Genomic DNA, 14,278 nt, shown 5'->3' on the forward strand with positions numbered 1-14,278 from the left:
GCCCTGAGAAATAGCCAACATGTTCTATAAGCTCTATTGCTCTTGGGAGGGCGGTATCTGCATTAGGTTCAAGTCGTCAGCGTATAGACCTATTCTGTCCTCTTTTCCTCCCAATGCTATTCCCCTAAACACAGAATCCTGGTGTTCTCTGAGGGAAAGATGTTCTATGGCCACTGCAAATAAAAGAGGTGGCCATGTTTGTAGCTGTGCATCTTCCTCAGAATTGCCCTTATTTGTTAAGACTAAATAGATCCCCCCCCCCCCAGCTCTCTCCATAAAACCATCTGTCTTCCACCACTTTAGTCTAGAAGTGTAGTACCATACCTTTTCAAAAGAAAACAACATATAACATAATATAGGTAACCCGAATGTGCTGAATACAAGGTACGCCATCTTGCTTCGTGGTCTGGGACCTGCACAGTGTAACAAATTGCAGTACTCATGCAGGTAGCTGCACGGTCTCCCGTTGCTTTTATATGTGGCCATCGACAATTACAATAGACATAATAATAGGCATTAATAACCTACTGAAGTTAACCAGGGGTTATGATACCAGACGGACATATTCAGAAACAAGATACAATACCAGCAGTCCTGAACGTGGACCTTAAGGATTAGCCGACTAGCAGTGATGGCCAGTTCGCAGAGTTTGCCGACGAACACATGCGATCTACCATCTTCACTCTCAAGCCCGGCGATGCAGAGGTAAGTCCTTATCTGTGCCTGTGCCGCGAGCCGCTCTGAAACACATGCGGTCAAAGGGAGCAGGCAGTTGGGCTGTTCTCGAAACTGCCTGCTCCCGGTGACCGCATGGGTTTCAGAGCGGCTCGCGGTGCAGGCACAGGTAAGGACTTACCTCTGCTTTGCCGGGCTTGAGAGTGAAGATGGTAGATCGCATGTGTTCGTCGGCGAACACTGCGAACTGGCCATCACTGACAACTAGTCCTGTTTCAAATGTATCCCCCTTGGAGATGTCATAAACAGAAGAAACCTCAGTGTCCCGAAGATCTTCATTTAGGCGGTGCGCGGCCCGGTCTCCTGGACACCCACTCTTACGCATTTTTTGGGTCTGTAAAAAAGAATGATTTCCCGCCATCAACCACCCGCAGGCGCGTAGGGTGTGCCATTGAGTATTGCAAAGTGACTTCTCTTAAGCGCCTTTTTACAGATGTGAAGGTAGCACGTTTCTTTTGAAGCTCTGCTGAGAAATCAGGAAACAGCGATATATTCGCATTTTCATGTGATAACTTGTTTGTTCATTGCCTGGCCTAGTATAAGATCTCTGTCCCTCCAGTTCAGCATTCGTGCCAATAGAGGTCTGGGTGGAGCACCCGGTGGTGGAGGCCGGGCAGGTACTCGGTGTGCTCTCTCCACAGCATAAGCCGCCGAAAAAGCCGCATCAGGGAATGTGGATTTAATCCAGTGCTCAATAAATGGAGCTGGGTCCAAGCCTTCTGCTCTCTAAGGCATGCCCAGAGTTCTAACGTTATTACTTCTGGCTCTGTTCTCCAAGTCATCACACTTCGGTTTCCATAGATTAACAGAGCTCTCCATATCTTGTACCCTTACTGTCAGGGTCCGTGTGAGGTCTTCCAGGGCAGAGACTCTGTCCTCAGTATGGCGTACACGTTCCCTCAATTGTCATCGTGCCTCAGCAAGCCCAGGTCTACTCTCACCTCATCTATCTTGCTGGTAGGAGAGGTTTGACATGATGAAATAACAGACATTAGTTGATCATGGGCAGCCTTTAAAGTGAATTCAGGATCTTCTGAGCTCTCAGCCCCAGTAAGTTGTGTTGTATGGCCGCGAGTAGCCGGAGCTTGTGGCGATGCCGTGGCCGCAGTGCCATGTTGGGCCTCCTGCCTTGCATAATCTTTAAGCCGCTCTGCGGCCGCCTGTGCTTTACTTGGGCTCAAGTCGTGCCTCCTCGGCTTCCTCCATCTCTTGTACACAGTCCACTCTATGATGTCAGCTGATTATGTGCCAGGATGATAAAGGATTCTAATCGGGAGCCGGAGCAACTCTAAAACGTGTGCGTTCATGTCGGCGGTAAGCCACGCCCCCCTACTGGATTATTTTAACATTTAATTGTACACTTATTCTAGAGTTTCCCTTCAAGATATATTTTTAAGTACCTGGTTCACCATGCAGGACTCCAGCTCCTCCTTTGTTACACCGCTGTTTCCTCTTTCCTTGTTCTGAAAGATATTCAACACTGTGAATCTAGTAAAATGGTGACATGCGCTATTCTTACTGTAATATGGTAGTCATAGTACTCATTCTCATCATTATACCTTATTCTGCATGGATTATGGTTGTGCGGTTTAGAAAGTCCATATATTATACACACACACATTTGTGTTACTTACCCTGTACCACATGAATATTGATTTAAATGCGTTTTCATTGGCGCAGGAGCCACAAGACATTGTAATTACTTGTGTCAATCCTTTTGGACCAATCTAAAAAAATTAAGTTAGAAATTTGTTAAAAATCTTACAAAGTTACTATAAGGGACTATGCAATGTTTTGGAGGGAAACAAAATTGACAAAGTGACCTTTTGACTGTCTGGTTTAGCTCAGTTGTCTATATCTAATGAATTGTTTATGTCTGGAAAAACTGCTTAGTCTTTCCCATAGACTTGTACTGAAACTTTATACTGCAATTGCATCATTGTTTTTGTTTAGACAGTGCTTCTATGCTCCACCCTCCCAATATACTGTTCTAATTCAGTTAGAAAATGTATATGAGGAGAGCAGTTAGAGCCCCTGGTTGTCTGTAGACAGGGGCCAGTTTTTAGTAGAAGAGACTCTGCCAGACTGGAGTGACCAGAAGAAAATGCTGAAATGGGGATACTCTGCCACAGACTCTGGATCACCAACCCTTAGACCACAGGGCAAGCCAGACGACTGAGCCACAGACCCTAAGCCACCAGCCCTCTGGCCAGGGAGCCTACCTTCTGAAAGAGAGAAAGGGGAAGCCAAAATCAGGAAGGAGACAGGAGAAGCCAGCTCAGTGCTTTGCCTGTGTTGTTTTCCACTTGAGCTCCAATAAAGAAGCACACTGGTTTACTGCAGGCTTACTGCAACATTTATCAAATCATCTATGCCAGTTTTGTGGTGTAAAAATGTTGCAAATGATGTAGCACACAACATTTTGCGCACAATTTTGCAACTTTTGGTGACCTGAACTTCCCACACCACTATCAGAAGAGAGAAGTTGCTTCTAAGTCACCCTGTTGCAGCCAATCGCAACTCCACGGCAGGTAACTCCCAGGCATACTTTCACTGAAATAAGTGCAACATTCACGAGTTCTTAAATTTGTCGCAAGGTGGCAAAGCAACTCCACTCTTACAAACTAACTTCAGATACCCCTATGAAGATAAATTCCCCCCGCACCCCCGTAAGGCCTGGTTTCCACCAACTTCTCAATAATATTGTCCTCTCCATTATCCCATGACATGCTCCACAGGACTTCACAGATAAGAAATGCTGGCAGCCACTTACAGATAACAAGGAGTCCTCCAGTCTCTCTGTGAAATTCTCAGGAGGCAGGATACCCAGGGCTGGTCGGTTGATAAATGTGCTCTAGGAGAAAGTACACACTTGTGAGCTTAGCAGAGAGTATCAATAAAGAGTGTGATAATCATTAGCAGTATCGAAAATATTTTTTTTAAAGTTTGCAGTTTCACATATAACCAATAATAACATTATAAAAAAAATAAAGGGATTAAAGGGAGTCTGTCACCACATTTGAGCATATTAGACTGATCAAATAGCGTTATATGTGCCACCGGGAACTTAAAAACGGTACCTTTGTTGTATCTAATGGAGTTTTCTTTCAGCCAAAAATGAACTAAGATTCTGTAAATGCGCCCTCTTAAGTGCCCAGGGCGGCGTCTCAATCGTCAGAGCCCCAGGCAGCACCTCCTCAACGGCTCATAACCCCGTCCTCCGTGTGCCTCTGCCCGCCCGTTTACTCTCCTCCTCTCCTTTTCCACTGCGGCTGCGCGGTCAAATTCGTAGCGGGCGCAGTGGAAAAGGAGAGAGGAGGAGAGTAAACGGGCGGGCAGAGGCACACGGAGGGCGGGGTTATGAGCCGTTGAGGAGGTGCTGCCTGGGGCTCGGACGATTGAGACGCCGCCCTGGGCACTTGAGAGGGCGCATTTACAGAATCTTAGTTAATTTTTGGCTGAAAGAAAACTCCATTAGATACAACAAAGGTACCGTTTTTAAGTTCTCGGTGGCACATATAACGCTATTTGATCAGTCTAATATGCTCAAATGTGGTGACAGACTCCCTTTAAGGGTACTTTCATACTAGTGTTTTTCTTTTCCTGCATAGAGTTCCGTCCTAGGGGCTCAATACCGGAAAAGAACTGATCAGTTTTATCCCCATGCATTCTGAATGAAGAGCAATCCGTTCAGGATGCATCAGGATGTCTTCAGTTCAGTCACTGAACGGCACTTTGGACGGAGGAAATACTGCAGCATGCTACGGTATTATCTCTGTCCAAAATTCTGGATCAGTTGCTGGAATGCCGGATCCGGCATTAATTTACATTGAAATGTATTAGTACTGGATCCGGCATTAAAAATACTGCAATGCCGGATCCGTCCTTCCGGTCTGCGCATGCGCAGACCGGTAAAAATGTGAAAAAAATATATAACGGATCCGTTGCTCCGGATGACATTAGGACAGACGGATCCGTTCTTGCAATGCATTTGTAAGACGGATGCTGTCCGTTTGCATGCAGATTGCCGCATAGGAACTGCTTGCCGGATCACACTGCTGCAAGTGTGAAAGTAGCCTAAGGGGAAAATTCAATACAGTAAAATCTTTAAACCAGCATCAATGGGACAATACCGTCCCTGATAAAACCTGCATAAAACTCAGTTGTGAGGGTGGAGGACCTTGATATATACAAGCCAAAATAAAAAGTTAACATACAATAGATTATTACAACTTTGCTTTTTAATCAAAGGAATTTGTTTACTGGCAAATTCAGTGGTTTCTGCTTGTGTAAGTACAGGTGAATCCTATAAAATCATGCACTTGTTAGCGGTAATCCACAGTGTACCACTAGATGGGAGTACCTACTGCCAGAAAGAAGGCAGCTTCTCCTAGCTCCCAGCCGTAGACAAAGTAGCCTTCGTTCCACCTTCTTTCCTATACAGCTCACTCACTCGGGAAGGAAGGAGACCCCTTTGGCCACTACAGAGACTTGTGTGACCCACTTCCCAAGTGGGAGCTGAATTAGAGGTGGATTTATTTTCTGCAACTCAAGTTAGCTCTCTGCATTTGTCATATGATTTAGCCAGGCCTCATCTCCAGAACCATATGTAGTCCACGTTACATGTGGCGATATCAATGAACTGTGCTGAAATTTACATTCTATATGCACAGCTTAGAGAACATGCAATTCACTTGCAAAATGAATATAAAAGTGTCCATTTGCATATGAATTAAACTTAGTTTTTCCTGCTTTGACCATATCTGTTAAAAAACCAAGTAATTCCATTAAACCACTTTAATCATATTGAAATGTATTAAAGTGGTTCTGCAGTTTGTTTAAACTGATGATCTAACCTCTGGATAGATCATAAGCATCTGACCGGCGGGGGTCCGACACCCGGGACCCCTGCCGATCAGTTGTTTGAGAAGGCAGTGGCGCTCCAGCAGCGGCCTTCTCACTGTTTACCGCCAGCTGGTCAGATGCTGATGATCTATCCAGAGGATAGATCATCAGCTTAAACAAACTGCAGAACCCCTTTAATCAATATAAGAAACTTTGTAATACATCTTATCAGAGAAAAATGCCTTGTTCTGGAGTCATCAGCTGTTTTCTTCCTCCCCATTTTCTAAACTAATTTTCTGGTAATTGTTAGAAATCCCTCTTCTAAGACAAAGGCCTCATGCATACGAACATATTTTGTTTCTGTGTCCGTTACGTTTTAGTGTTTTTTTGCGGATAGGATGCGGACCCATTCATTTCACACCGTGTGCTATCCACATCTGTATGTCCGTTCCGTAGCCCCTCAAAAAAAATAGAACATGTCCTATTCTTCTTGTCCATTTTAGGCATTGTTACAATGGAGCCGCAAAAAAAAACAAAAAAAAAAACGGGTGGCATACGGATGTCATCCTTTTTTTTTTTTTGCGCATCCGCAATTTGCGGACCGCAGAACACATACGGTCGTGTGCATGTAGCCAAAGAGTGTAACCTGCTCACTGAAAGAGAAGATTACACAATAACAGTAATGCCTTTTCACACAGTCAGTGTTTGGTCAGTGATTTCCATCAGTGATTATGAGCCAAGACCTGGTGCGGCTCTAAACACAAAGCAGGTGCAGATATTTCCCTTTCAATCCTGGTTTTGGCTCACAATCACTGATGTGTGAATAAAGCCTCATTCATAAGTCAGTGTTTCACGGACATGTACTGTACGTGTTCTCCACGGACAGCAAACATCCCCATTCATTTTAATGTGTGTATTCACACATCAGTGTTTTTTGCATGGTCCATGGATTCGTGTTTTTAGCACGAAGGCATGCTCTATTTTGTCCGTGTTCACGGATCCATCACGCCCATTAGTCTATGGGTCCGTAAAAAACAACAGATGCAACACGGATGCTATCCATGTTGCATCCATGTTTCACAGATCATTATAAAGAGATGCTTTGAAAATTATTTTTCAGCTGTGCAGTGTCAGTGAAACACGGATGCAACACAGACAGCAAAAAATGGACACACGGACCCAACACGTATCCTTCACGGACAGCTTCACAAATGCATCACTGACCACCTGCTTAAGGATTTGAGCACGGACACGGACGTGTGAATGAGGCTTAAAGCATTTTAAGTCATAGTTTTCAATCTCATTCCAAGTGCTTTATTTACATTATTCTGCTCAGTACTTCTCTTTAATATCCTATGTGGGGCTTTTCTACGGGGAGCATCTCCAACCACCTGCTCAGAGAAAGCTGAGAATAAGAAGCATCATGCAAAGGGGAAAAATTGGTATATAGAAGGGACATGTAGTCAGTCAGATGTAGTGCTATCACTCATGTATGCACACAGGTCAGCCTTTTACGAAAAGTCATCTGAAACCACGTGCATGCCTTAAATGGTTTGTCCAGAATTTTGATATTTATGGATAGGTAATTATTATTAGATTGGCAGAGGTCTGACAACCTGCAGCTCCACAGACCGGCTGTTATCATGCAGCTCCAGCGCCAAAAGTCAGCAGTGAAAATACAAAGCTCCGACCACTGTGAAGAGGATGGAGCTGGTAACTGCAGGGAGCACAGCATCAGCTGGTCTGTGGCGGTGCCAGGTGTCAGACCTAGAGGTTAGACTATCAATATCAAAACCCTGGACAACCCCTTTAACATTAAACACTGATGCAATTATTTTTACTGGGAATCTATTTTAAATTTCATTTTAAACTGGAGATGCATGTTAAACTTTAATCCCTTTCCACTCGACATCATAAATATACAGCATGATAAGCAATTTGGTGCTGCAATTTCAACATGGCCCAAACCCCTTCCAGTAAAATCTGTGTTTCTAGAGCCAAATGGTGCTGCTTCCCTTCTGAGCCCTGCTGTGTGCCCACACAGCAGGTTATGAACAGGAAATGAAGCAACCATTTTTGGGATGCTTTTTCTTCTGTGAACCCTTGCAAAAATGAAAAAATGAGCAAAAAATACAAAATGCTCACTGCACCGCTATATTAATTTCTTAAGAGGTGTAGGGGCCTTTTCTTTTTTTGGGGGGGGGGGGGGGGGAGTTCATATGTTTTAATACCTCAAGAGCTCTGCAAACCTGTAATGGTGCCCAATAAAGACCCAAAATCCACAAGGTACAACTGCTATTTCAAACAACAAACTAGGGCCCATATGAGATATTTCTAAAAACTGTAGAATCAGGGTAATATATGTGGAGTATTCATTCCATTTGAACACCAGCTGTATTTCCCAAAAATGGATTAAAATTGAAAAATTGCAAACAAAAAAGAAAGAAAATTAAAATTTTCCCATCCATTTTGCGTTAATTCCTGTGAAATGCCTAAATGGTTAACAAACTTTCCAAATGCCATTTAAAATACTTTGAGGGGTGCAGTTTTTAAAACTGGGTGATTTATGAGAGGTTCCAATATTTAGGCCTCCCAAAACTATTTAGAACTGAATTGGTCCCTAAAAAAATTGGATCTGGAAAATTTATAAAATTGCTGCTAAACTTACAAGCCCTCTAACACCTCCCCTCCTCAAAAAAAAAAAAAAAAAGTACATTTTAAAAATGATGACAACATAAATTGGGCATATGGAAAATTTTAAAAACAAACTTTTTTTTGTGTGGTATTGTCTTAAAACCATACATTTTCAAATGTTAACACATTTTTCCAACTTTTTGGATTTTTTTTACGAAAATACAAAACTTAGCAACCTACATTTGACACTAACAACGTACAATATGTCACCAAAAATGTCAGAATTGCTTGGATATGTAGAAGGGTTCCAAAATGATCACATAAATTGACATGTCAGATTTGTGAAATGGGGCTTTGTCCTTAAAGGGGTTTTCCAAGATTTAAATACTGATGACTTATGCTCAGGATTGGTCATCAGTATCAGATCGGTGGGGGTCCGACACCTGGAACCCCCCAATCAACAGTTTGAGAAGGCAGCGGCTCTCGCAGTAGCGCCGCAGCCTTCCCTTTGTTATGTTGTGGCCTTGTGCAAAAATGAAAAAAGTTCACGTTTCCCATCATTCTGCATACAGTATCAGTCCCCCATAATGACAATGTGAAAACAGAATGTTCAAAAGCTTTGCTAATTTATTTAAAAGGAAAAACTAAAATATTACACTGACATAAGTAATCAGACCAGTGATAAGCAAATCTGTTTGTTCCACTATGGACAAACCTGATTTGTTCATCACATTATCTGTATTGTGACCAAGCAACAGTCCCTCTGCCACAGTACAGATAATATGATAAAATAATTAAATTTGTTCATAGCACGACAGACCGATTTGCTAATCACTAATTCAGACTCTTTACTCAGTACTTAGTTGAAGCACCTTTGGCAGCGATTAGAGACTCCAGTCTTCTTGGGTATGATGCCACAAGGTTTTCACAGCTGGATTTGGGGATTCTTTGCCATTCTCTGCAGATCCTCTAAAGCTCTGTTGGGCTGGATGGTGATTGGGTTCAAGTCCAGACTCTGACTGGGCCACTCAAGGACACAGAGTTGTCCCAAATCCACTCCTATGCTGTCTTGGTTGTGTGCTTAAGGTCATTGTCCTGTTAGAAGATAAACCTTCGGCACAGTCTAAGGTCCAGGATATCTCAGTATGTTGCTCCATTCAGCTTTCCCTCATTACTGATCAATCTTCCTGTCCCAGCTGCTGATAAACACTCCCCCAGCATGGTGGTGCCACCACCATGCTTTACCGTAGGAAAGTTATTGGGCAAGAAATGAGCAATGCCTGGTTTCATCCAGACATGATGCTTAGGACTGATGTCAAAAAGTTTTATATTGGTTTCATCAGATCAGAGAATCTTGTTTCTCACAGTCTGAGAATACTAGTTGTTTTTTCAAGCTTCCATATGTCTTCTACTGAGAAGAGGACTCTTTCTGGTTCTCTGCCATAAAGCCAGATTGGTGGAGTGCTGCATTGAGGTTTGACCTTCTGGAGTTTCTCCCATCTGCAAATACGATCTTTGGCGCTTAGGTCAAAGTGACCATTGGTTTTTGGTCACCACTATTATGAAGGCCCTTTCCCCCTGATCACTTTGTTTGCTGGAGAGGTCAACTTTAGGAAGAGTCCTGGTTATCCAAATGTCTTGCATTTAATAATTGTGGATTCCACTGTGCTCTTGGGAGTTTTCAGTAATGCAGAAATGGTCTTGTACCCTTTTCCATATCTGTGCCTTCAAACAACCTTGTGTCTGAGCATTACAGGCAGTTCTTTCCTCCATGGCTTGGTTTTTGCTCTGATAGACATCATCAGCTGTGACACCTTATATAGACAGCAGTGTGTTTTTCCAAATCATGTCCAATCAACTGAATTTACCACAGATGGACTTCAATCATGGTGTAGAAACATCTCAAAGGTGATTAACCACCTCCTGTCTGCCCGTTGACTATAAACGTCCAGGAGGTGGATCTCTATCTCTGAATGGACGTTTCTAAAAGTCCATTTAGAGATGGCAGCTGCACACTTATCGTGCAGCTGCAGAGCGGGTTGCCCGCTGTCAGTGACAGTAGGCTTCCTCACTGTGACGTAGTCGGCGCAGGTGCAGTGAGGAAGCCAGCACCAGGATAGCATCATTCACTCACTGCGCCGAAGACAGAAGTGAACGGCGCAGGCGCGGGATTTTGCCAACGATGCAGGGAACAGTGGCATCAATCAAGAGGAGCTAGGCGGGCACAACACTGGACCTGGGCGGAATACAGGGTGAGTGGACTGAGCCTCTAGGTGCTGATTTTACGCCCATATAGCACCTAGAGGCTCATTAGCATATAATAAAAGTGCATTTTTTAACAAAAATGGCTGCAGGGACTAACATTAGAAACATACTGTTATGTAGTGGTGACATGGGCGCATCGCTAATGTCAGTCAGCTACATAACAGTATTTCTGGTGGTAGAAACCCTTTAAGAGAAATGGGGTGCCCCCAGAGTCTGAATACTTATGTCCATGCAAACATAAGTATACATTTCTAAAAATATGTATTTTTTTTATTTATTTTTTATTAAGGAAGGGTTGAGTGCAGATTGATGGGCAAAAACTAGACTTTTTTTCTTTATAGAACAAGGCTGCAACATCACAAAATGTGAAAAAAGTGAAAGGGTCTGAAGATTTTTGGAATGTACTGTATGTTTATTTACAAGAGTGCTAGCACTATATCTGACCATTATACGACTTGTATCTATGCTGCATCTCTAATTTTCAGCAGTATCTGAGCTGGTGGGGGGGAGAATACATATACATACAGGAGATTCTGCTCCATGTTTCTCACTTAGAAGTCCCATATAGGACATTATAGAACAGTACTGAGCAGTATACTTGAATAAAGCACTTGGGGCGAGATAAAAAATGTATTATTAGCTTCTTATTCAAATCTTTATCTCTGCTTCTTTTTCGACTTCCTCCCCTCTCCATAGACTTCTGTAGGATGATCCTTCCATGGTAAAGCAGCCTGTTTTGGTTTTCACAAATATCATAGGGAACGGAGGTGAGGTGGGAAGAAAATAGCAGAAACTTCTCAAACAGTGGTCTCTGACCTGTGGCTCCCCTGCTGTCAGAGTATGATGGGGGATTTAGTATTGCAAAAGCTGGAGAGCCGCCAGTTGGGGAACATTGCTCTAGAACAGGGTTACTCATCTCCGGTCCTCGGGACCCACCTACCAGTCATGTTTTCAGGATTTCCTTAGTATTGAGCAGGTGATATAATTAGTGTCCCTGCATCAGGACTTACCACAGGTATTCATTCTGTGGGATATTCCCAAACCCTGACCGGTAGGTGGGTCCCGAGGACCGGAGTTGAGAACATAGAAACATAGAATGTGTCGGCAGATAAGAACCATTTGGCCCATCTAGTCTGCCCAATATATCTGAATCCTATGAATAGTCCCTGGCTCTATCTTATATGAAGGATAGCCTTATGCCTATCCCATGCATGCTTAAACTCCTTCACTGTATTTGCAGCTACCACTTCTGCAGGAAGGCTATTCCATGCGTCCACTACTCTCTCAGTAAAGTAATACTTCCTTATATTACTTTTAAACCTTTGCCCCTCTAATTTAAAACTGTGTCCTCTTGTGGTAGTTTTTCTTCTTTTAAATATGCTCTCCTCCTTTACCGAGTTGATTCCCTTTATGTATTTAAAAGTTTCTATCATATCCCCTCTGTCTCTTCTTTCTTCCAAGCTATACATATTAAGGTCCTTTAACATTTCCTGGTAAGTTTTATCCTGCAATCCATGTACTAGTTTAGTAGCTCTTCTCTGAACTCTCTCTAGAGTATCTATATCCTTCTGGAGATATGGCCTCCAGTACTGCGCACAATACTCCAAGTGAGGTCTCACCAGTGTTCTGTACAGCGGCATAAGCACTTCACTCTTTCTACTGCTTATACCTCTCCCTATACATCCAAGCATTCTGCTGGCATTTCGTGCTGCTTTATTACATTGTCTTCCCACCTTTAAGTCTTCTGAAATAATTACTCCTAAATCCCTTTCCTCAGATACTGAGGTCAGGACTGTGTCAAATATTCTATATTCTGCCCTTGGGTTTTTTACGCCCCAGGTGCATTATCTTGCACTTATCCTCATTAAATTTCAGTTGCCAGAGTTCTGACCATTCTTCTAGTTTTCCTAAATCCTTTTCTATTTGGCGTTTCCCTCCAGGAACATCAACCCTGTTACAAATCTTTGTGTCATCAGCAAAAAGACAAACCTTACCATCGAGGCCTTTTGCAATATCACTTATGAAGATATTAAACAAAATTGGTCCCAGTACAGATCCCTGTGGAATCCCACTGGTAACATGACCTTGTTTTGAATGTTCTCCATTGACTACAACCCTCTTTTGTCTGTCACTCAGCCACTGCCTAATCCACTCAACAATATGGGAGTTCATGCTCAATGACTGCAGTTTATTGATAAGTCTTCTATGTGGGACAGTGTCAAAAGCCTTACTAAAATCCAGATATGCGATGTCCACTGCACCTCCACCGTCTATTATTTTAGTCACCCAGTCAAAAAAATCTATAAGATTTGTTTGACATGATCTCCCTGAAGTAAACCCATGTTGTTTTTCATCTTGCAATCCATGGGATTTTAGATGTTCCACAATCCTATCCTTTAGTAGGGTTTCCATTAATTTGCCTACTATTGATGTCAGACTCACTGGTCTATAGTTGCTTGATTCCTCCATACTACCTTTCTTGTGAATGGGCACGACATTTGCCAATTTCCAATCTTCCGGGACGACTCCTGTTACTAATGATTGGTTAAATAAATCTGTTAACGGTTTTGCCAGCTCACCACTAAGCTCTTTTAATAATTTTGGGTGTATCTCATCAGGCCCTTGTGACTTATTTGTCTTCACTTTAGCCAGCAAACTCTAGAACAAGGCACGTTTCTCTGATGAGCTATATTAAAATGTCTCTTATAGTCACCTGTAATATTGATTTATGAAAAGTTATTTAAAAGTGTAGTGTACCTGAGAGAAGATATCATGGCCTTATTTTGATCAAGATATATTTGTTACGTATCTCTGTCTCATTTATATATATTCAATATTTGCTTGGTTTGGTTTTGTATTTTCAGCCATGGCGATAGAGAATGTGCTGACTAACTTTGGGGAAGATTCATCAAGGCCGCCATTTTCTACGCCAGTCTTGATTTCCCATGCGCTGATAAAGTATGTGCCTAATTTATGTCAAGGAGTAAATATCGCTATATATTAGGCACATCCTCTGGCAGTCCGTGTGCTTAAGGCCTCATGCACAAGACCGTATTTGTATCCATGTCCGATCCGCATTTTTTGCAGACAGCACACGGACCCATTCATTTCTATGGGTCCACAAAAACAAAAAAAACAAAAAAGTGTGCTGTCCACATCCGTGTGTCTGTTTTGCCAATTATAGGACATGTACAATTTTTGTCCATATTGCGGACAAGAATAGTAATTACTACGAATGGGAGTGAGAAAAATGCGCACAGAAAGTGTCTTTATTTTGCCGATCCACAAATACAGACACCTTTGTGTACAGGAGGCCTAATGTGAAATCTATGGCAGCTCAGAGAACTGGTGTAAATGAAGACAGATGTGCTGGGCCCGCTGGCCATGCCGCCTCCCCGAGAGGCGTAGAGAAGAGGTAGCCTAAGGTAGGTTTTGAAAGAACATTTTACATGGCATAGGTTCTCCTTGAAACGTGAGAACTTTAATATAGTCAGGCAAGAAAACCTAAAATCAGACGTTTGACGCTTTTCTATATATAGACTGGGACGTTGTCAGCAGAGTCATTTCATTAGCAGTAGAAGGTGTGCAATGACAGCTGTAGTGTAATGCTGAAGACAGAATAGCCGCCCTTTACATAATACACTCAGGTAAGGCTCCGTATGCATCAGTGTCTCTATGGGAAGGGCTGTAGTCAATCACTTCCTGATATCTGTAATAATCTATGACATTACTTTGTCAATTAAATCTAATCATTTCAGCTTCCATAAAGCACTCACTGGCTACTGGACTGCGTGAAGAA

At 42.6% G+C, this 14,278-nt stretch overlaps 1 protein-coding gene across 1 annotated transcript in view; it reads right to left on the reverse strand.

Annotated features, from left to right (window-relative positions):
• ABAT (4-aminobutyrate aminotransferase) overlaps positions 1 to 14,278 on the reverse strand; it is a 164,696-nt gene that overhangs the window by 29,157 nt on the left and 121,261 nt on the right. The window contains exons 7-9 of the mRNA XM_044302610.1: positions 3,509 to 3,589; positions 2,370 to 2,462; positions 2,136 to 2,198 (exon numbers count right to left, since the gene is read on the reverse strand). Coding sequence (XP_044158545.1) covers positions 2,136 to 2,198; positions 2,370 to 2,462; positions 3,509 to 3,589 — 237 coding nt within the window. The remainder of the gene's footprint in view (positions 1 to 2,135; positions 2,199 to 2,369; positions 2,463 to 3,508; positions 3,590 to 14,278) is intronic.

Source organism: Bufo gargarizans, chromosome 8 (assembly GCF_014858855.1).
Source record: "Bufo gargarizans isolate SCDJY-AF-19 chromosome 8, ASM1485885v1, whole genome shotgun sequence".
In the NCBI taxonomy this organism is placed as follows: Eukaryota; Metazoa; Chordata; class Amphibia; order Anura; family Bufonidae; genus Bufo; species Bufo gargarizans.